Source organism: Vicugna pacos, unplaced genomic scaffold (assembly GCF_048564905.1).
Source record: "Vicugna pacos unplaced genomic scaffold, VicPac4 scaffold_21, whole genome shotgun sequence".
NCBI lineage: Eukaryota > Metazoa > Chordata > Mammalia > Artiodactyla > Camelidae > Vicugna > Vicugna pacos.
Window position 1 is genome coordinate 19,904,038 of NW_027328742.1, and position 24,698 is coordinate 19,928,735.

The 24,698-nt window shown below is 34.8% G+C and overlaps 1 protein-coding gene across 1 annotated transcript in view; it reads left to right on the top strand.

Moving 5' to 3' along the window:
- The window catches only part of LOC116278521 (intermembrane lipid transfer protein VPS13C-like), a 61,430-nt gene that overhangs the window by 18,554 nt on the left and 18,178 nt on the right, over positions 1 to 24,698 (top strand). The window contains 17 exon segments of the mRNA XM_072957646.1: positions 578 to 742; positions 2,370 to 2,498; positions 2,779 to 2,912; positions 4,349 to 4,475; positions 8,276 to 8,330; positions 8,333 to 8,489; positions 14,558 to 14,699; positions 15,765 to 15,905; positions 16,697 to 16,778; positions 16,901 to 16,970; positions 17,615 to 17,726; positions 17,837 to 17,950; positions 19,854 to 19,993; positions 21,598 to 21,679; positions 22,661 to 22,774; positions 23,578 to 23,653; positions 24,048 to 24,211. Of these exon segments, the coding sequence (XP_072813747.1) occupies positions 578 to 742; positions 2,370 to 2,498; positions 2,779 to 2,912; positions 4,349 to 4,475; positions 8,276 to 8,330; positions 8,333 to 8,489; positions 14,558 to 14,699; positions 15,765 to 15,905; positions 16,697 to 16,778; positions 16,901 to 16,970; positions 17,615 to 17,726; positions 17,837 to 17,950; positions 19,854 to 19,993; positions 21,598 to 21,679; positions 22,661 to 22,774; positions 23,578 to 23,653; positions 24,048 to 24,211 (2,004 nt within the window).

Genomic DNA, 24,698 nt, shown 5'->3' on the forward strand with positions numbered 1-24,698 from the left:
AAACCTAAATTTGTCAAAGCTTAAGACAGTGAGTGGCAAGTAAGCAACTTGGTAAATATTCAGAATATACTAGAATCCTCACTCCATACCACTCCCTGCCAAATGTTTCTTAAATTTGACTGAAAATTTGAATAATCGGACGTTAGTTGACTTATTTTATTACAACTTTGAAATTTTTATTTTATTTTTATTGACAGCAGAGATAATAAATTAGCAACACTTGAGCTTCTAAATTAATTGTAAAATAATTTATTTTGGAATGTTAAAAATAACAAATTTTTAAAAATGAAATCTGTTATTGCAAGTCATCATTAGTTAAATAACTGATTGATATTTCTTGAATTGATTTCTGATGGAACCAAACTATGGAACCAAAATTTTTCTTCTTAGTGAGAAGATAATCAGTCATGGACCATGTCTTATAGTAGTTACTTTATTTAAGAAATCTTACTTTAAAATACTGTGAGAAGTCTTTGTGTGAATGGGGTGTGTGTGTGTGTGTGTGTGTGTGTGTGTATTTTAAAGGAGCTGTATAAAGTACTGGGAAATGGTAAGCCTGTTTGTTTCTTTTCCACAGGTTGGTGTTAGCATCAAAATGAGCAGTTTTAATCTTACACGAATAGTTACTTTGACTCCCTTTTATACAATTGAGAACAAGTCATCATTGGAACTGGAAGTTGGTGAAATTGCATCAGACGGCTCAATGCCAACTAATAAGTGGAACTATATTGCTTCTTCAGAGGTAAAATTTTCCTTTCATATAACTGGCTTCTAGAATGTATAAATAAAGACAGACATGTAAATAACAATTACATATATCTCTTTGTCATACTTACTTTGTTACCATATTTGTGTTTTAAAATATAATAGCCAGCTTTAAAACTTTTCTTTCATACTGTAAACATATATTAAAAAAAGAAGGAAATTGTTGATATTATTTACCACTAACCAGTCTAGACTGTTAACACTCATTCTCTAGTTCTTCCTGTATGTATAAACATGGACATGGACTGTAAAAAGTATATAAAGATAATGCACTATGTATTGTCTCAATAGTCAAGATAATGTCTTTGTATTTAAGAAGCTTCTAATCTTGTTGGAGGGTGTAAGACTCATACACATTAGTACATGGAGAAGAAGATAGTATATGGTAAGTTATAGGTGGTTATGGAATCTCTGAATAGATGAGCTGGAAGTTTCCTTGAAAATTTCCAAGAATTCAGGCCCTTCACTTTACAGAGAAGAAAACTGAATCTCATACTGTTCAAAAGTCAGTTAAGTCTTTGCAGCTTGGTATCATTGTGGTGGTCTAGATCAAAAGGGAAAGTTTCATGGTAGAGCTGGCATTTGAACTAAACTTTGCAGACTCAGTAAGATGTAAGGTGAAGACAATGAGGAAAAATTGGGGAGAGGACAGGTGCAAAGACAGGCATTAGCACTTGAATTTGCCCGCGTTTTCAACCAAACCATCTGACTTAAGGATAGAACCATTCTTCTGTACATCTCAAAAAAAAAAGATTCTAAAATTATTTTTAAAAATACTTAGCAGAAAGCTCAAGAGGAGGGATTCCAGTTACAATACAAAGAGCTCTAAGAGGCGTGGGCTTCCCAAGGCACTTGGAATGATCTCCACAGACTTGGCAACAAATGCTCCTTATCTTTTTATCTGTGATGTGAGTTTGACAGCAGTAGTATAGAATAGATAGAATAAATAGAATTTACCCCGTATTCTCTAGCAGACGGGACTTCTGTTTTAGGAACTAAAATCTCAGTTTTACAGATAAGAAAACCAAGGCTTTAAAAGGTGTATGATTTGATCAAGGCCAAACAGGTAGGAGGATAGTGTCAGGACTACAGCAATGTCCTCTGCCTTCAGTTGTCTTTCTGGCTTATCTAGAATGAGATACTCTGTGAAAGAATTCATAGTGCATTAAGGAATTAAAATGAGATACACATAAAAGAAAATGTTATTAAGATAATAATTTTTAAATATTCAAGATATTTGAGACATTTTAATAGCACTTGTTTCTCATATTGTAATTATTTCATAAGTTAGTAAAGACTAATGTATCTATTCTTCTTTGGTTTCATAAACAATTATTAGATTGTCAAAAATCTTGGATGTGGAGGGACTATTTTAAGAAACTTAGTAATAATTGAATCGTGATCAGATTTAGAATTGAAAATTTTATTAGCCACTGTCTCATTTATACCCTAGTATTGTTTTTGTTTTTGTTTTTGTTTTGACTGAACTGCAGTCAGTTACAATGTGTCAATTTCTGGTGTACGGCACAATATCCAGTCATGCGTTTACATACATATATTTGCATAGTATTAAGACTGATTGATATTAACTTCTATATTTTCAGTACCTCCCATTTTGGCCTGAGAAATTTTCGGGCAAACTTTGTGTGAGAGTGGTGGGCTATGAAGGATCCTCCAGGCCATTCTTTTACAACCAGCAGGATAATGGCACTTTATTAAGCTTAGAAGATCTGGTAAGTTTTCATGTTTTAGAATAAAATGTCTTTGATTTTTAAAGTTTGCTTTAAAATATTTTATTAAAACATGCTGTAAAACATACTGATAATTATTTGAAGGAGTTGGATGTCAATATATAATGCCATACATACATTTGTAAGAGATCAGAGCCAGTGTGAATTTCAGTAAGAACTTAAGAAAACAAATGTTTTTAATCTATACAACTGATTGAAATTCCAGATGTAACGTGTGCAGTTTAAACCAATACTTCAACATACTTTTTTTTTTCTACGATAGAATGGGGGTATCTTGGTGGATGTAGATATTGCTCAGCATTCAACTATCATAAGCTTTTCTGATTACCATGAGGGATGTGCACCTGCCCTAATAATAAACCACACACCATGGGACGTCCTCACATACAAACAGAGGTATGGAAAAAAAGGGCTCCTGGAAAATCGGACTTGCTTTTACGGGTCCACAGTGCCTTCTAGGAAATACGTGGAGCTAGATGTGTTTCATATTCCACATGTTTTCAGATTTTAGAAAGGTAATAGGGAACACATGCTATTTATTACTAAAACCCCCAGCAGGTTTTGAGTCAGTCTTTAACCAAACATGTTAATATTTCTGCAGCAAATCTTTGCATATTCATAACAAGTGGAATAAATAAAACTTAATAGTTTCATGTCTGCTCAGATCAAGTTTTGTTGCCAAATGACTTCTGACACCAAACTTAGAGAAGAATATTTGGACTTCTGGAGCTTGTTCAATTTCTGAATTGTGTATAAGGAATTGTGAACCTCTTTAAGCATTATCATTCTTTTGTAAGCTGGTGATGCTCAGTGAACCTCTCCCTATAAATCCATATCTAGATTTTTTTGAGGGAGTAGTAGTAGAAGAAGATTAAGTAAGAGAGCAGAAGATTAAAGAAAATTAAAGTAAGTAAATAGTGTTGAATGTATAGTACAGGTTAATAGAGATTTTGTTCTTGCCTTGCTATCATTTGGCTTGGACGATGCCATTAAATAATGATATAACAGATAGCTTTAAATCCTTAAAATATATGATATGTGTTTGCAAAGAATTATTATCATAAATCTGCAAGGCATTATTTTATACATTTATATGTATAAATAATCATAGAAATAAATATATATATTAAAAATAATGCTTTGCAGATTTACCTATTCTTCACTCTCATGGCTTGAATCTGCTGAGAGATTTAAAAGCATAGATTGGGATTAAAACCTAACTGAGTTATTTTTTATTTTATTGTAGTTATCTGGAAAGTTTTTTGTATTTTTGAAACCAGTACTTGTTAAACTTAAGGATCAATATGAAGATCTCTTGGAAATCTTGTTAAAATGCAGATTCGCATTTAGCAGGTTTTAGCTGGGGCCCCCAATTTTGCCCTTTCTAGCAAGCCTAGAATGCTACAATGGTATGGACCCATTTTTCTTCTCTCCGAGACTCATATTTCTTATGCATTGCATTTGATCAAAAGTCTTAAATTTAAGCTCCAAGTGAAGTTCTTCAGCTACTAAAAAATTTACTATTCACAGCCTTTTCTGTGGGTGATCTCTGATGTACCACTCACTTCACCTTAATGAATTCCATTAGTGTGATCTTGTCTGGATCAGTTCAGGGTATACCTTCAGAAAGGGCAGTATTCTTGTCCCTAAAGCTTCAAAATCATTAGCTTATTGGACATTTTAGGTTACTTATTTTTAGACAGAGTTGTGTTTTGTTAGCAAAGGCAGTTCTATAAGATGTTTGTTTCAATCCCCTCCTCAGTAAGCCACAGGTCCTGTAGGATTCTCGAGGCCAGGGTATTTTAATCTTCCCTCTGTTGCTTGTGTTTCAGGGGGTCGCAGGAAGAAATGGTACTGCTGCCAAGACAGGTTTGACTCTTTGCCTGGGCAGATCCTACTGGTACCAGAAAACTTACATGGACTTACGCAGCAAATACTGGGAAACATGATCTGTTAAAGGTATCATTTGATGTGAACGAGTATTATGCTATGAGGTACCTCATAGCAAAGGGAGTAGACACGTTAGCTTCACAAAGTCATCTCCGTCCTTACTGAACTAAAAAGTGGAAGTAAAATTTCAAAATAAGTTGCTTTTGGGCTTTAGATTGCAGATAGTCCATACCAATATTTTCTCCTAAGAGAAAAATAATTTTCAGTTAAAATAATTTATTTACAATTTAAACAGTAGGCCTGCTTCATCTTTCCCAAGTAAATACCAGTAAAGTGCTTCTTTATTTCCTTTTATTTAAAAGGAAGGAATTTTAAGACTAAGTGAAAAAAAACTTCATGTACATACCACTGCTGGCTGTGAGGTTTTTAGACATGATTTCGCTGTTAAGGCCATGTGTTTTGTTAATTAAAGGAGTCTGACAGTATGCAAATTACCCCATATAAGAAATTTAAGGAAATATTTATTGGAACAATGTTTAGATAGCTGAATTAACTAAATATGTTATTTCTTAGAGTCTTAGACTTCGGAAAGGGCTTAAGAATCCGTCTGCCAGCCTCCCTCTAGTACAGGCATTGCCACTCCGTGAGTGGTAGGTCATCTGGTTTCTGTAGGAATATATCCTGTCATGAAACTATCATGAGAAATTCATACTGTGTCATATTCCATTGTCTGATAATGCCAGTTGTTAAATAGAGCTTTCTTGACTCCTTTCAAATGGTAATTGGCCAACAGTGACTGAACTATCCTCTCCTGTTTCCCTCTGAAATACCCATAAGAGAGACAGACTTACCCACTTTTGAAAAATCAGACTGATAGTTACGGGATTCTTGAAGTGATTTTCACATGGCAGTTTGATGGAGCTCTGTTGCCTGCTTGTGCTTTACTTTTTACAGCAGAAAAGCTCTCAGGGTTTTTAAGTGTTAGATAGAAGCTGAAATTCCCCAATACTCTTAGCCCTCTGGCTCAGAGATACAGTGGCTCTACCAGGGGTCTGTCTGTGCTGACGGTACTTTCGTTCCACTCACATGTAATGCTCCCCAGCAACCACAGCTCCCAGACGGTAGTGTCCAGGCCCTGGAGGGAGAGTGGGGAGACGTGGGAATGGCATCCTGCAGGAGATGGTCAAAGTCTGCATAATGAGGCAGAGTCAGAAAGAACCTGATACTAGTGTATGCACGGGATTGTGGCTTTAAAAGTTTATCTTCTGATTGGTGTTAAGAGAACCAGGCAGTAAGAAGAGTAGATAATCACCCCTCAGTCAGCCGGTAACCTGCCAGATGATGAAACCGAGCTAGAAGCCAACCAGTTGTCCATTTCTTGTCCGCTGGGTTGATCTGAGCAGGGAGTTCTGCTCAGGCCCAGGTGGACATGAGAAGGGCTTTCAAAGAAAATGCATATAGTATTGGAAAACACTTTTCTCAGTAAGTGTGAATAAAGAGGAAGAAAATCATGGGTTTTATGAAAAAAATACTTCCACAGAAAAGTGTAGCATTTCCCTAAATATTCAGACGATGATTATGCTTCTGAAAACTTTTTTACTGCAGGAGGACCAGAGAAAATTTTCAGAATGTATGCCTGGGATCCTCAGCTAAGTTTTAAAGATACGACAACTATGAAATAGAAAAAAGCATGGTGAAATAAAAGACAAAGACAACAAAATAAAGTGAAAGGGGAGCAGGGAAACAATATGTTCTGAATATACTATATTGGCACCATTTAATCCTGAATTTTAATTAAGGAAGTGTAGATCAAAGATTATGTTTTTTTTTAAAGATACCACCTAGTAGAACTAAAATCAATGACAAAAGAATTCTAAAACAATTGAGAAAATGAAAGTAAAGAAAAATTTGCCCTTTATAATAAAAGAAGGAAACCTAAAGAAGTCTGTAGTAAGTGGCAAATGGCTTTCATTGAGTATATATCATGTGTTAATGCTTGTCATATTATTATCACTAAGTCTTATGATTGGAACTTGGAACCGCTGGTTAGAATTTGAAACCAGGTCTGTCTGACTTCGCAATCCATGAACTTTTCCCAGCAAACCATGCTTCTCATCAATTATGTCAGTAAATGAAATGGTTTAAATTTTCCTATTGAAAGACCACATTCAAACTCTTAATTTTTCCCTCCTTCCCACCCCAGTTTCCCCTTTGGTAGCTGTAAGTTTGTTTTCTGTGTCTTTGAGTCTAATTCTGTTTTGTAAGTAAGTTCATTTGTATTATTTTTTTAGATTCCACATATAAGTGATAAGTTAGGAGTTTGGGATTAACACGCACACTACTGTATATAAAATAGGTAAACAACAGTGACCTACTGTACAGCACAGGGAACTATATTCAGTATCTTATAATAACCAATAATGGAAAAGAATCTGAAAAAGAATATACATATTACATATATTATATATTATATACTATATATGTTTATAAATAAATATACTATGTATATTTTTGTATACATAATATATGTAAACTGAACCACTTTGCTGTACACTGGAAACTAACAAACATTGTAAATTAAGTATAATTCAATTAAAAAATGGATGGTTTTACAAAAAGACCACATTCAGATGAAGCTAAAAAATAGTTTCTAACCATATGCTACTTACAGGAGATCTGTTTTAACTGAATTAACACAGAAAGTTAAAAGCATGAGGAGATAGTAAAGATATAACAGGCAAACGAAAGAAATGTTGATGATTTAAATTTCTGAACAGCTGTAACTCAAGACAAAAGTCATTAAATAGAATATGATAATGTGACAGAGAAGACACGATAGCCATAAACCTTCATGGAATGAATAATACTGCATCAAAATGTAAAACTTAAGATGCTGGAAGTCAACTGAAACATGGATTGCGTTAGGATATTTTAAGGTACCTCATTTAATATTTAACAGATCAAATAGATGAAAAACAAATAGGATTAGAGAGTATTTGAATAATAAGTAAGACTGAACAAAGATACATATTAAATTTTGTAGTTTACAAAACATTTTCTTAATAGGTGTCTCCGAAACATTTCCGAAGTTTGATCACATTAGGGTAAAAAAAGTTAGGCAATCTACTTTGACATGTGCTAAAAGCAATAGGTAAATTTTAAACAACAGAAATCAACTAGTCCTATGCTCTTGGTCACATCCTTTATTAATTTGTTTTTTGTTTTTGTTTTTGTTTTACAAGAAAGCATGAGATGAAAGGCACATAATAGTTGTACTGCTTGTTGAACTGTTTTTATATTTATGTTAAATCTAGAATGAAGAAGAATCATTATTTAAATCTCTGAAAACTCTCACCAAATCAAGCCTCATATTTTTAAGTGCTATTTGAGACTGCCAGCCAAGAAGGCTCTTCTTACTGAAACTTAGTAAAAATTGATCATCACAGGTTTGACTGTTTAACAGTGTGATTTATATAGGTATTTGCAATGTTGTAAATTATTAAAACATAAAAATAAAGTAGGTTAGTTTTACCTGAGGTTACTTTTCCAGTAAACTTCTAAACCATTCTGTTGTCCATCTGGGAAGCAAGTAAGCGTCTGATGACTTTGGTGCCTTCGAAGGATACTCTTGTTCCTGCTAAGTGCCCTCCGAGCACTAACCGGGTAACTCAAACTACAGTTTAAAAATTATTAAGCTCTGTTAATCTTTGTTGTTTGAAAAAAAAATGGTGCATATATTTCAAAACAGATTATAACTTGGTGTCATTTTGATAGTTTCCTGTAGCCATGCTTTCTCAGTTACTGTAGTTCAGCTTGACCTGATAAAAACTAACTGTTTGTGGTGTTAACATTGTCTCTCTTTTCCCCAGGATGAATGTGGGCAGTTTCCGTATGATGCCAACATCCAGATACACTGGGTATCATTCTGTTTTTCACTGATGACGTGGCCTTGGTCTCCAGAGCACTGCAGGCGGAGGAAGCGGAGCAAGCCCGTCATGAAGTAACGCTGTCTCTGCATAGCCTTGGGCTTTCGCTGGTGAACAATGAGGACAAGCAGGAAGTCGCATATGTCGGGATAACCAGGTACGGAAGAAGGAAGATGAAGCATCAGAGCTCTTTGAAAGGCACTGAGTGCGTTGTATCAGGTCTAATGAGAGTAAACAAATACCTGTTCTCAATTTGATGTACTTCACGTTCTTTCAACAAAACTTACCAAACACCTGTTTTCATTGCTAGTTGAAAAGTCCCTTAGAAAGATGCTAAGGTAATGGCTTTGCCCTTGCAGTACTCATCAGTTGGTGGGGAAGAAGGACGTGTGTTTCTTTCTTTGTTGTCTATATGTATGTCTAAAAATGAATTATAGAAATGCCAAGAAATGTTGCAAAGAAGTAGATACACATGCAGTGGAAATACAGAAGTAGAAACAACTGACTCGTTTTGCGCTGTAGAGGCTAGAGAAACTGGTGTGGGTCGGGGGAGCCAACAGTGATGGGCCACATAAATTGAAGAAAGCATTCATAATGGAGGCAGCATTTGACATGGGTACATAGTCTTTAATGGGTGTGTTGTTTAGAACTTTTTAATAGTGATGGGACCAGTTATTTTCTCTGGTTCTGCTTATACCTACCTAAGAAAAACATTTGAATTGATCTCTTTTGGTTTTCTCGGTCACACTACCTTTGATAAAAGATTCATTCTTTTTTGGAGGCCGTAGGGGAGAATGGCTACAACCAGCTATAACCAGCATAGGATCTGTCAATAATCATGTGTTTAGTGAGGTATAAACTTAAGTAAATAGAGAGGTCATGTATGTGATGTTCTTTGCACAGCACCGGACAGATTAAGGGTTCAGTAAATGGTATTAAACATACCATTAATATAAATTAATATATTTATGTATTTATGAGTAATATATTCTCTCAGCTGTACGTTTCATTATTGTAGGATATTTTTAACTAAATATGAAAATCTCTTATAAGCCATATAAATCCAACTTTCTCCACTCTCTTGTTCTTTGATGTAACTTATTTTAGTGTTGTATACGGTATTATATTTTGTTAGATTGGCCTTTATTTGTAAGGACATTTTCATCTAAAAGAACTTGATTGCCTTTTGCTGACACACTGCAAATTCAGTACACATTTAGTAAGGATGTGTACTGAGGAAAATAAATCGTCCCAGTTTCCCCTGTTTTTAACATCTTGAAATAATGTACATTTGTTACTATCGATGAGCTAATGTTGATACATTGTTTTCTACAGTGTACTGTGGCTATGATGTTTGTGTTTGCTCTTTGTGCTATGAATTCTGTGGATTCTGACAAATGTATAATAACATGTATCCGCCATTGCAGGATCCTATAGTATAGCTTCACTTCTCTAAAAATCACCCATGCTCCACTTATTCATCCCTCCCTCCCTCCCTCCCCTTGAACGCCTGAAAACCACCCATCTTTCTGCCGTCTCCAAACTTTTGCTTTTTCCAAAATACCTAACATTGGAATTGTACATAGAGCCTTTTCTAATTGGCTTCTTTCACTTAGTAGTGTCCTTTTAAGGTTACTGATGTCTTTTTGTGGCTTGATAACTGATTTTTTTAATCACTGAATAATATTGCATGTGTAGATGTACCACAATTTATTTATCCAGTCACCTGTTAAAGGACATCTTAGTTGTTTCCAAGTTCGAGTAGTTATGAATAAAGCTGCTATAAACAGTCATGTGCAGGTTTTTGGTGTAGACTAAGTTTTCACCACATTTGGGTAAATATCAGCAAACATGATTACTGGATCATACAGCAAGAGTAAGTTTAGTTTTGTGAGAAACTGGTAATCCTACCAGGAAAGCGTGAGACTTTCTTTTGCTCCACATCCTTGTCAGCACTTGGTGCTGTCTGTGTCTGGAGTTTGGCTGTTACAATGGGTGTGTAGTTATACCTCGTTTTAAGGGCAGTTACCTAGTTACGTATGATGCTGAGCCTCTTTTCATATGCTTACTTGTCATTTGAATATCTTCTTTAGTGAGGTACAGATCTTTAGCCCAATTTCAGATTTTCTGTTTTCTTATTGTTGAGTTTTAAGAGTTCTTTGTGTATTTGGGGTATCAGTCTTTTATCCGATGTATGTTTTGCAAATGTTTTCTCCAGCCCGTGCCTTGTCTTTTTATTCTTTTAACAGTGTCTTTCACAGCAGAAACCTTCCATTTCAGTGAAGTCCCACATCAGTGTTTTCTTTCATGGATTGTGTTCTGGTGTTATACCTTAAAAGTCATTGCCAAACCCAAAGTCTCTTAGATTTTCTCCTAAGTAATCTCCCAGTAATTTTGTAGTTCTGTGTTGGATCTTTAGGCAATCCATTCTGAGTTATTTTTTTGTGAAATATGTAAGTTCTTTGTCTAGATTCATTTTTTCGCATATGAATGTCCAGGTGTTCTTGTCACCATTTGGTGAAAAGGCTGATCTTTCTCCATTGAATTGCCTTTGCTCCTTTTCAAAAATCAGTTGACTGTATTTGTGTCAATTTCTGGGCTCTCAGTTCTGTTCTCTTGATCTGTTTGTCTTTTCTTTCATTAATGCCACACTGTCTTGATTCTCTAGTTTTATAGTAATCTTGAAGTTACGTAGTGTCAGTCCAGGTAGTGTCAGTCCTTCATCTTTTTCTTCTTCCATATTGTGTTGGCTATCTTGAGTCTTTTGCTTTTCCATATAAATTTTAGAATCATTTTGTCAACATCCACAAAATAATTAGCTGGGATTTTGATTGGGATTGCATTGAATCTATAGATTGACTTAGGAAGAACCAATATCTTGACAATATTGTGTCACATCCACATACATGGGTATTTTAATTTATTTATTAGATTTTTGGTCTCTTTTATCAAACTTACAGTTTTCCTCAGGTATCTAAGTATTTCATTTCTTTGGTACTAATGTAAATGTTATTGTGTTTTTAATTTCAAATTCTAATTGTTTGTTGTTGGTATATAAGAAAGTAATTGACTTTTTTATATTAACCTTGTGTCTTGAAACTTATTAGTTGCAGTTTTTTGGTTGATTCTTTGGGATTTCCTACATAGACAGACATGTCATCTGAGAGCAAAAACATCCATTCGTTATATCTTCTCAGTCTGTGTACCTTTTATTTTATTCTCTTGTCTTATTACATTATCTAGAATTTCCTGCACAGTGTTGAATAGGAGTGGTGAGAGTGGACCTTTTTGTTTTATTCATTTTTTTAAACATTTTTTATTGATTTATAGTCATTTTACAATGTTATGTCAAATTCCAGTGTTCAGCACAATTTTTCAGTTATACATGAACATATGTATTTGTTTTATTCATGATCTTAGTGAGAAAAATATTTAGTTTCTCGCCACTGAGTCTTGTAATAACTGTAGGCTTTTTGTAGGTGTTCTTTATCAGGTTGAAGAAGTTCCCCTCTCTTCCTAGTTTGCTGAAGTTTTTATCATGAATTGCTATTGAATTTTTATAACTTATAGTAGGTATTTTATTCATTACCTTCATAGACTGTTGTCCCTTAAACACGTTATGTAGTGAGGACATTGTTAACACTATCGTTGACTAATATCAACAAGCTATGTAAATTAAAACATTACGGAGTTAGATTTTATCATTATGCAAACATTCCCTAGTCAGGGATCAGTAAAGTCTGGCCTCAGAGCCAAATCTGGTCTGCTGCCTGTTTTCTATAGCCCTTGATTTAAGGGTATCTTTTTTTTTTTTTTTTTTTACATTTTTAAGTGTTTGAAAAATTTAAAAGAAAAATAGTATTTTGTAACACATGAAAAAGTATATGAAATTCAAAGTTTATTGACCATAAGCAAAATTTTGTTAGAAAACAGCCTTGCTTATTCTTTTGCATGTTTGTGGCTGCTTTTGAAGTGCTGCTCAGTGCACAGCAAGCGACAGTGACATAGTCGTAACTCTAGTGTTTGGTTGCCACACCTGTAGCTATACTGCAACTTTTATTTATTTTTTATTACTGATGCACACTCATCATGTCAAAATAAGAAAAGTGGACTTTGAATGATGTCATGACACTGTGCTGTAGTAAAAGAATACAGTAGATTGACATTTCCAACCTAAGCACTTACCAGAATATATCCAGCTCACAGGAAAGCAATGGCCAGAAAAATTAGAAAATTTAAGACAAAATGTCTAATCGCAGCAGAATTTCTTCACAAGATAAAAAGCCAAAAATGGAGCTGCAACCTAAGTTAGTTTCTGAGTGACTCATTTGTTAGCCACGCAAAGAAAGCCTTTTTACCTAGGGTGAGTTCATTGAATCATGTCTAATTGTAGCAGCTAAAGAAATGTGTCCAGAGAAAATAAACTTAGGACCATTAGCCTTTTGGTGAGAACAGTTGCTTGAAGAATTGAGAACATTCAGAGCAACATCAATAGTTAATGAAAAAAGAAGGCAAATAGTTCTGGGCGGTTTTCCTTGGCTCTTGATGAGTGAACAGATGTTACCATCTCCACTCAGTTGTGTATTTGAGAAACCAGTGCTGCGTTTGAAAGTGAATGAAGAATTAGCCTCTGTGAATAGTCGACACAGAACAACTACAGGTGAGACTATTTTCAAACACGTTGAAGAAGTAATTATTCAGTACATGAAACAGAATCTTCTAAGATATGTTACAACTAATGATGGGGAAAATACGCCTGAAGCAGAAAAAGGCATAGTTGGACAAATTCACAGAATGTAGTGTTGAAAGCCTATAGTTTCATTATGTTGTTTGTCAGCAGGTACTGTGTAGAAAGTTTGCATCAGTTATGTGTTATCAAACCAGTGGTGTTCAGTAAGGAACTTCATTCACTCTTATGGATTTAACCATCATTAGTTCAGTGAATTTTTGTCAGGAATGGAAGCTGAATGTCTTGACTTAACACAGAGCAATTTGACTGTGTAACAGTGATATACATTGTACTCTTTTGAGTTCCAGGCCAAGGTTAAATTTTTTCTAAATGACAGGAATCACCCTCAGCCACTATTATTGAAGACTGAATGGCTTTGGAAATTAGCTTTTGCTGCAGCATTGATATTGAATTCAACCTAAAAGCAGAAGGCAACATAGCAAAGTCATTTTGATGACAACCAACAATGCAAATACAAAGAAAAGCTCCACATTTTAAGATTCATTTAACTGTTAATGGAAGAGCTTCAGTTTAACTTTCAGTTGGAAGTGATTGATCTGTAATACTTTCAGATGATAAAAGGCAACTATCAAGAGAAGAATCTAATAGAGTAGGAAACAGAATTTAGAATTAGATTTAGAATTTTCTCATATAGAATAGAATTTTACAAATACATTACAGGTGATACGTATACTTAATTAAATACTATTCTTTGATTGATAGCAGTGTTTGACAGTAGCTGTCTGTGTAAAAGGATGTTTTTAAAGGTGTTTATTACAGATCAGCATTAACAAATGAACATTGCAATCAATTTTAATAATGAGGAACACTGACTTTGAGCCCTAATTTGGTGAAAAGTTGTCACCCCACAGAAGAACTGTGAAAAACATTTTTTGTGTGACTATGAATGGCGACGAATGTTAACTATTATTGTGATCATTTTACAATGTATGCAGATATCAAACCATTATGTTATACATCTGAAAGTAAATAATGTTATATGTCAGTTATACCACTGAAGGAAAGAAAGAAAGAGAGAGGAGAAGAAGGAAGGAAGGAAGGATGGAAGGAAAGGAATTTTTCTCATTAATAGACTTCATGTTTCTAAAAATTGTACCCAGTTGTTATTTTTACATTTTGATAGGAAATTGGTGCAAGTGTTTTTTCTCTCTTGTTATTTGAGTGGCTACATAATAGCTTTCATTTTGTCTCAACCCACAAAGCCTAAAATATTTGCTACATATGGCCCCTTACGAAAAAATTTTGCTATTAGTCCCTTAGTTTATTGATGTCATCCTGTGATAGAAAACCACGCTCTCCTGCCTCTTTTCCATATGCACTTTTATAACACAGATATATTTTGGTGTTTAAAAAAATCTCATATACATGTGATTTTCATAGGAGGTTGACAGTGGCGATAATTTGGAGTTTAATGACAATTCCACAACCAAAATATGTGTTTAATTTAATTAATTTCCTTTGTGAATTATTTTTAGTTCTGGTGTTGTTTGGGAGATGAAATCAAAATGGAAATGGAAGCCTTTTAGTCAAAAGCAGATAATTTTATTGGAAAAGTCCTATCAGAAATACCAAGAATCAAGAGACCATGGCTGGATTAAACTAGATGATAATTTTGAGGTATACCAAAATTCTTTTGTTTTGTTTCTTATATGTGTATTTTGTTGTTGCTAGTGGTAGTAAGTAGAATTTTACTATCCAAGTAAAAATGTATATGTAGAAACTAATTTATTAGTAGAATTGGCATGACTAATAACGTTGATTAGTACATTTTTAATTAAGGTATATTGTTGTTAAATTATATATTATGAAACATTAATTAAATATGTTTCTCATCTGTGTTTTTAGAAGTCCCTCTATTTACAAAGCAGATAGTTTCATGGAATTTGTTTTTAGGAAGATTGTGGAGAAATTAAGATTGCTTATTGAAACTTTTCCTCCTCTTATATTTTGAATGATACCAAAATATATTGCTAAATGAGGGCTGTGCAATACTGTTTATCTCAGTGATGAAAACTCTAAAGAAAACCTGCTTGATTAAATTCATTAAATGTGAATGATTGTTGGACCTGAGTAAGTGTCCACAAATAAAGGGGCAGTCTACACAGGTTCCTAAACTGCTGAAACTGGGAGTCATTTTTCCTCCAAGAAAACCGCAGAAGCTTGACCGCAGGTTCAGTCATACAGTTTGGGTTTCTCGTCTTTGCTGTCTGATGGTTGAGTTTGCATTGTCACCAGATATGCTCCCCACCGCCACCCTCATCCTTATAAATGTTGGTTGTGTGCAAATGAAAAAAAAAAGAAAACACTATACAATTAGTGTCAGACATAAATAAGCTATTAACTATTCGTTGTTTAGCTTGTTAAAACAAAGTTTGAGGATTATCTAGAATTACCCATTATTACTGAGGTTTTTTAAAAAATATAAAGCATGACTTACCTTCTTTAAGAATAGTTTATGTTATTGAAATGTTCTTCAGTTGTTTTCTTGTTTTCCTCATAACTTTGGTAGAAAAGTGATGATTCTGCTTCAGATATCTCAACTGTAGATCATTTTAAGGTAGATCTTCTGGTGAGACCCAGAGATTAAGACATTCTTCCTTTCAGTTTGTGAGTTAATGGATATTTTAAATGGGCTCCATTGCCATAACCAGTTCATCACGGATACATACGCTTTTTCCTCAGGTGAATTTTGGTAAAGACCCAATGGAAATGCGCCTCCCTGCTCGGTGCCCTATAAAAAGAGATTTTTTATCAGGAATTCAGGTGGAATTTAAGCAATCTCCTCACCAAAGAAGTTTAAGGGCCAGGCTGTATTGGCTTCAGGTAACACTGTCGTCCTGTTCGATAGGTAGATCTGATCACTTTGGGAATCTTGGGTATGAATTTTTTTTAACAAGTTTTTATCATGCATCATAATTGGTATCCTTTTGTTTGTATGTTTCTTCTCCTCCCACGTAGCCTATGGATTCAGCATACTTACCATCCACGTCTAAAGACCCCGTGCCTTTTGAGACTTTAACTTGACCAGTTAGCCTGCCAGAGTGTTTTCTTATGCTGTGACTATTATTTATATACTCCTTTGAATGTCATGGAATCCCTAAATAGGATTTCCCTTTGTCTTTCTGTGTGGGAACGAGCAGGGCTTTGTTGCATGTTGTTTTGGCTGCGTGTTTGCCTGCTCCCTTCCTGCCTTCCTCCCTCTCTTCCTTTTAACTACCGATTAGTACTTTTTAGGACATTTTTAGTCTTTTTTTTTCTTAGTACATAACCTCTAATTTCATATCCAGGCTCCATTTGCATTTTATTTAAATTACAGAGAGTTGAAATCTCATGTGATCCATAGGTACAAAAATTTCCATTAATGATGTTCATGCTGCACAGTATTAATGCAGCCATGAAGATATTTATATATTCCTTTATATAAAAGCTTGCCCTTGGTGAGATATATAAGAAATTTAGATTTAAAGTGAAACTTCTAATAGCAGCACGTATACATTCAGATACATAATTACGATGAAATTAGTAGCATCTTCTATGATATTTTCTCTGAAACCAAAGTTTAAATTATTCTAAGTCCTGCTGAGTTAGTTTTTTCTTTTTTCTTTTTTTTTCAGGTTGATAGTCAGTTACTGGGTACAGTGTTCCCTGTTGTCTTTCACCCTGTGGCCCCTCCAAAATCTATTGCTTTGGATTCAGGTAAAAAAAAAAGGAAAAAATTGTGTTGAGATATACTCTACGTATAAGAGTTAAGCAGACATTATTTTGACCTACTGGAAAGCTTGATTGCCTTTTTTGTGTATTTTTTTCCTTCCTTTTAGAGCCCAAACCTTTCATTGATGTCAGTGTCATCACAAGATTTAATGAGTACAGCAAAGTCTTACAGTTCAAGTAAGTAAAGAGTCGCCTGTTTATCAAAAGGAATTTAAAATAAGAGTCTACTTTGAACATAAATTTTACTCTTTTGTAAGTGGCTTTTGTATAAAAATTATTTTCCACCTGAACATTTCAGTCCACTTTTGGTCAAGTGATTTTCTATGTTGAAACTTATTTTAATAATATCTTCTGCAGATTTTTCAGTGTAAAATTCATTTCACCACTTTCTCTCTTTTGTAGCTCCCGTTAGAACGTAAAACAGTCATTGAAATGTGAATGATCAGTGTGTTTGTGAAGTGTGTTCTTTAAATCAATTGCTGCGGACTTCAAAAATTAGATAAAACATGCTACATCATCTAGTTGTTTTTGTCTCTTCTGTAATATGATAAATGTGGAATTTGCCACTTTAAATGCTATGTGTTAATACAGCAGTATTCCCTCTAGTGAAACCTTCACTTTAATGAAAAAAAAAAAAAAAACTCAGTGTAAGTAGATTTTGATCTTGTTAACGTAACACCTTTTTAGAGATCAAGGAACAAGATCTTGCTGTGGCTTTTGGCCAAAATGAAGTTTTAGCGTGGAAGATTACAAGGTTTGATAGAAAGCCTTTTCCATCTTTAAAAAATCCTTTTCCACTTAAAAAATTTTTTTTCCCTTAGGTATTTTATGGTCCTCATTCAGGAAATGGCCTTAAAAGTTGATCAGGGGTTTTTAGGAGTTATTGCTGCACTGTTTCCTCCAACAACTGACCCTGAAGCCAAAAGAAGACGGGTAATAATTTTTATTTCTTGGGAAAATTATTTAAAAACTTAAATCATTCTTTGCACTAATTATGGTAGGAAAAAACTTAAAATAGAAAATCTTGATTAATTTTTTTTCAGACAGAGTTAATTCAGGAAGATTCTGCTGCTCTAAACACAGAATTAGTGGAGCCCTCGGTGACTGATAATTCTGTTCTTAGTTTCTTCGAACTTTTCCATATTTCTCCTATTAAGGTTTGTTATAATTATTATTTTGAAAATTTGACAGACTTATTGTAGAACTTTTAAATAGTCTGTGTACAAACGTGGGTTTTAATTTGTTGCATCAAATATTTGGTGGGGATTTTGTTTGATTAATTGAATTAAGACCATTCTCTGTAACATATGTACAACCATGATTCCCACAGAGAAGTCACCCGAGCGTGATCTCTAGTCTTGAATTAATAACCCCTTTATTCAAGGAAGAAGCTGACAAAAGCATTTCTTAATGAAGCGAAGAAGAGCTCCCCAACGTGTAATGTTTTGGTTGCACTTTGTAACTACTCTGACTGTCTGAATAGAAGGCTGTAATGGGTGCCCTAACCACAATGTGAAAACACTGAAGTAGGTGTTACACTGTGGATGTGGTGTTTTTCACCCTTCCAAAATTTGCTTGTAATTAAAGGAGTGGAAAATTGGATACCTTTCACTTGCCTGATTTTGTACTTTATGAACCCATTTCCTTATCTCCTTTTGTTGTTCTTTTTAGCTTTTATAGGGAAAGGTGACTGCTTAATGAATTCACAAATGCTGTCAACCATAAAGCTCTAAACTTGTGTAATGGGCCAGATTTACAATTAAGTAACTTTAAAATATTGATGATCCTTTACATTCTCAAAAACTTTACAGCACATTATTTTCAATTGCATTCACCAATCCGTTCAGCTAAATGAATGGATTTATAAAATGCAATTATTATTTTATATTGATATGTTAGTTTAGTATCAGACACACCCATAGTGTTAAGTTTAAAAGTGATACTGTTTTATGTGGTGTACACAGTTTCTTTTTCATTATTAAGTGAAAATCAGTTATTTGAGATTGAAGAATATCTTCAACAAATATTTACTGAATGCCTGCTATCAACGTTGCTGTGGTAGGTATAGAATGACTTCATGGAGTTCATAATCAAAGAGGTGTTAAAGACGAATTATTTACCTATACGTAATTTTAGGCACACTAGGAATTGTGCCTTGAATTTAAATACTTAAGATCATGAACCACAATCATTTTCTTATTCCATGATGACTTCACCCCAGGAAAAGGCTAGATCTCTTCACTAAGGCTTCCTTTCCTGGATCCCAGCACTCTGACTCTACGGATGAATGAAAGTTTTACATCAAAGAAAAACCCAGCAACCAGGCTTTCCTGGCCTTTCCCATGTCCCCTCTGTTGAGCTCTCTGTAGGTTAGGGAAAACGCCTAGAGAATGGCAGCATGGGGAGGACAGTCACCTGCTTTACTTACACGTTTGGGTTACCTGCCCCCTGTGTGCTCTGGCGCTGTTGCATTAATGATGATGCAGCACAAAGTGGAAGCAGTGAAGTGGGAATGTGCAAAACCTCCTGTTTAAGGGCTGAGTGAAGGGTCTGTGGAAGTCGAAAACTTTCCAACTCTTTTAAGAACTGGCTAACTATTGCCATAATTGTCATGTTATTGTTACTTGTTATTAATGTATAATTATAATTGTTATTGTTAGTTGTTACCATAAGTTATTTCTCTTATTGGGTGAAGATAAATGATTATCCATTATTTGGAGCAGTAGACTATGGGGAGCCAGTTGATATGTTTTTTTCTTGAAGTGATTATGCTATTTTTACAAAGTGTTTTGGGCTCCTCCATATAAATACTTTATACACGTTGAATAAAATTATAGTTTGAGCTTTGGAACTGACTAATTTGTATTTCATCAAAAAGTAAATAGGAGAATCAGGTCTAAGTGAGCTATTCTGTGTAACGTATAGTGTAAAAAATGATAGCTTTCTTTAGGACTCAAATTCAAAAATATAGCGTTTGTATCTGGACTATCTGGTTTCTGTGTATGTGAATTTTTTGTTTTGTTTTTAGCTTTCATTTACTGAGCATCATTTTTCTTTCAGTTGCACTTGAGTCTGTCTTTGGGCTCTGGTGGTGGAGAGTCAGACAAAGAAAAACAGGAAATCATTCCAATTTATTCTGTCAATCTGCTGTTGAAAAGTATCGGTGCTACTCTGACTGACGTGGACGACCTCATATTCAAGTAAGAGCCACGCCGCAGGGCGTGGGAGGGTTCCATGCCAGGGCGGTGTTTCTGGGTACTCGCTCTCTCCATTTGGGCCAGAATGTTAGCTTAGAAAAATGGTAATTCTTACCACTGATACTTGAAAAGATGGGTCCCTTTCTAATTTGCTCTTTAGGTACACTTATTTTACTCATAAAGATAAGGTGAAGACTCTAATATTTTCTTCAGTTGTCCATACCTAGGTAATTACATGAATGTAGAGTATTATTGAATTTTTCAGTTGTATATTATAAGTTGACCATGTTTTAAACAGAATTATATTTAGAAATATATAGCAATAGGGTGAGATTTCAAATAATCATATGGCAAACTCCTTGCTCCATCTAATATAAGAATATTTATGTGTCAGACACATATAAATTCAGTGACTGTTTATTGAATTGAATATTCAGCACTGGTGTAGAGATAAGTAGTTACCTTGGAGAAAAAAAATTCATTTATATTATTTTCGCCTCACCTGTGACACATCAAACTTCAGAGGAATTGAAGCCTTAAACATAAAATTCAAATAGAAAGACAAAGACCAAGGAAAAGAGAAGTTAATTGCTATCAAATCTCTGAATAAAGGAAGTCTTTCTAAGTTTGAAAGCAATGGGAAAAATCCAATGGAAAACACAAAATTGATTTGACTACATAAAGATTAGACACAACAAAATCAGTGGAAACAATTTAAAAACAAAGAACCAGAACTATATAATGACAAGTATAACAAAAGATTGATAGTCTTAATTTTTAACCTAAAAATTCCAGTGTCATAATTGCCAGGGGACAGTATGAGATTACTCACAAAAATAGATATGAGATATGTTTAGCTTTATTATTTATCAAAGGATATATGTAAATTGAAACAAATTATCACAGATTTCAAAATATGAGAACTCTAGTACTAGAGGAAGTGGAGCTAAGAAACAGGCTTTTTTTTTTCTATTTGTGTTAGTAAAAAGGGGATCTATGTCAAGAGCCTTAAATGTTTTTCTTGTCTTTCATCCATTAATTTTGGGGGGAACTAAGACCAAAAATCAATCTTGAAATACAACCAAAATTATATTCAGGATACACATGGCAACATTCGATTATTATGTCAAAATTTAGAAATGACTGACCGTGGAAGAATTGTTTGTCATGACACTTCCACATGATGGAATGCTATGCATCTGTTAAAAATGGCAACATAGAATTTTGAAGACGTAGAGGAATACTTATCCACGATGTTGAGTATAAAAATGCATACAAAGTGTTTTAATAGTTTTCAATTGCACAGAAAAGAAAGAATTCAAAGTGGAGAATAAGAAGAAGAAAAAAACTTAAAAATCTACTTTGTGGTGGGATTATGGTCAACTTTTGTAAACCTTTTTACTCTTTATGTATTTATGAAAGACTTGCATGAGAATGCACTATTTTTACAATAGTTTTGTTATCCTAATATTTAAGATCTCAAGTGTAAATTATATGTGACAGATGTACAAACCTAATTGTGAATTAGCAATGATTATCATTGAAATTTTGTCTCTCTTTTTTTTTTCAAAAACTGATCTTAGTTCCTTTGACTCTTTCTCCTCCAGACTTGCTTATTATGAAATTCGCTGTCAGTTTTACAACAGAGATCAGCTGATATGGAGCGTTGTTAGACATTACAGTGAACAGGTAATTTCCTATCATAGTTAACTCATGAGGAATATCCTTCATGAAATATCAAAGCAAAACATTTGAATGTGATTGCAAAGTGTGTGCTATTTACCTAATTTACTGCAGTTCTCAATCTTATTACTTAGTAGTTTTTCTTGAATGATTAATCCCTATTTCTTTAGTTCTTTCCCCCCTTTATAAACCTTTTTAAAAGTTTCCTTTAGTGTTTCTTCCCTTTGCAAGTATACTTCCACCTCTTTGGGAAAAAAACAGTGATTTAGGAGTCATTACATTTTATTCCTTCGGTGACTACAGTTTGTAAGCATAGTCTAGTAGAATTGAGAGGAAGCCAGGTTCTCCCCTGTTCCTGTTACTTCATGGTTCGAGTTCTATGCACAGAGGAGTGGTTGTTTTGGGGCACCAGGGTACCATTGCTATACTGTGGAACTCCAGGGTGACAGTCCCCTTTCCTTCCTCTGCTGGAAGGTCCTTTCTCTTATGGTGTGTATATAGACAACCCGTGTTTTACATGTTCAGATAAGGATGTATTTTCATTTGGTTTTTGTTTTGGTTATTAATTATTAGACACCTAGCTTCATGGCAATAGTGATAATAAGTAACAATAATAAGTAATGATCTTTGAAATATGAATTCATTTAATATGCATACTCAGCCATGCAAGGAAAATATAATAGACCTCCCATTTTACAGATAAGAAGATCGAGGCCTGTGGACTCAGTGACTTGTCTGAGGTTACATGACTGCTACATGGCAGACTTTGTCTCAAATCTAGTTCTGTCCAGTTTGAAAGGCCCATGTAAAGTACTAGCATAATGCCTGGCGTATAGCAGAAGATCACTTGATGATCATAATGGTGGTTATTCTGCATAGGTTTCCTTTAACAACCTAATTTAGTCAGCATTACATTTTTTTCTTATTGCATCATGATGTTGTTTCTTGCAACAGTTGCAAAGGACTTCGTTTTTTTTTCCCTTGTAGTTCTTGAAACAGATGTATGTCCTTGTATTGGGCTTAGATGTGCTTGGAAACCCATTTGGATTGATTAGAGGTCTGTCTGAAGGATTTGAAGCTTTATTCTATGAACCCTTCCAGGTATTGATCTTTTATTTATTTTAAGTATAGTATAGAAACATGGACGTTCTGTTTTTTCATGACAAAATATTTGTGTTTTAGTCGTATCTGGGAACTCAGTAATGTTCAAATACTGAATATATTAATTTTTATTTTTATTTAAAATTACTTGAGATGACATTAGAAGATTGTTTTAGAGTTAACTGAGCACGCCCTAGTGTTTGGGTGCTAACGCAGGCCCGTGTTTTGTAGGATTCCATGCAGTGATAAGGAAGAGTGCTAGGGAGGCTGAGGCCATTTCCAGGCTGTTTCATCACTGTGGACAGGCACTTTAATGGGGCATTAAAAGCTGACTTTGTTTCATAGTCAAGCTTTCCTCTAGCCTGTTCACCGCCGCTTAAAGGATCCAGGGGCCCAGCGTCGTGAGGGTTTTAAAAGGACAAAGCGAAGAGAGTAAGTGGGAGGACAGGAGAGCCAAACCTGTGCGGGCTCTCGGGCCTGTTGTCAGTGTGGCTTGCTTCAGCAGTCTCATGGAACTCGGCACAGGAGGCCACCTTCAGACTGTGCTTGCAGCCATGGTTTCCTCCTCTCCGACTCTGTCATCTTGAGGGTTTGCTTACAACTGGGTTGTAAGTATCTTCATACACAGTAGGTGCCCCATCAGTGGGATCTAGAGAGTGAAAACTGTGCCACCACAAAGTTTATGGATTCTTACAGATTCTGTATCTTCATGGAAACTCTGAAATACTAGATTGAAAGTCTTCAAATTTCTTTAAATTTTAAGTAGCAAACTTTAATTTTATTTACTTATTTATTTTGGCCAGGGTGCTGTTCAAGGCCCTGAAAAATTTGCTGAGGGATTAGTAATTGGAGTAAGAAGTCTCTTTGGACATACAGTAGGTACGTACATGTATTTGTCTGTGTATATATTTTTTTCATTACAGTTACTATAAAATGCATTGTTTATGAAAAACCAATGATTATGTTCAACAAACAAGGGATCATTTTTCTAACAATCCCTTTAAAAGATGTGTTCCCTTGTTCTTAAGTGTAAAATAATTTGACACTGACCTGCTGGGTTTTTTTTTTAATGTCTTTGTAGTGTTGAATCATTGTGCTTTAAATAGTTTTATTCCTCTTCTTGCAAAGCAGAAAATGGGAAAAATAAATTTGTGCGTTTTTGTATATGAGACAGAATTGTAACTAACCTGTTAGTTCAAGCAACTGCATGTGTGTATTGTGGTAATGCTCTTTAAAGAAGCAATGTGACTGACTTCTCTGGGCCTTTTGATAGGTGGTGCAGCAGGAGTTGTATCTCGAATCACCGGTTCTGTTGGAAAAGGTTTGGCAGCAATTACAATGGATAAAGAATATCAGCAAAAAAGAAGAGAAGAGATGGGTCGACAACCTAAAGATTTTGGCGACAGCCTGGCCAGAGGGGGAAAGGGCTTCCTGCGTGTAAGTGTCCCGCTGAATCTTCAAGAAACGCCAACTTCCATATACACTTTGAAATATGTACTGGCTGTTTGAAACTTGAAATACTGCCTGTGAGTCAAGGCCTGTCAGAGTAGCCATGGTGGTACATTGTGGACTTTGTTTCCTTTTTTGTTCTCCTCCCCCTTTGTCACCATCAGATCTATCCCCCAAATCCCAGACTTAGTTTGACCCTCGGGCTGGAATGAGAACTCTGTAACGATGGCAGGTTAGCATCACTGTGGAAGGGGAGGAAGTAAAGCAGAGAAGTGTGGTAAATGGTGGTAACTAGAAGGGGAAGGGGGTCTTCAGGTCCCTTCTATAGAAGGGAGGTGTACAATCATGTTATAAGCCAGAAACTGCCCTTCATTCCTGTTCAGGACTTTAAAAATTATATAGGTATTATATGAATACTATTTAATTATACAGTAATGTATGATTATTCTCCTTATAAATAATCATAAGAACTTAC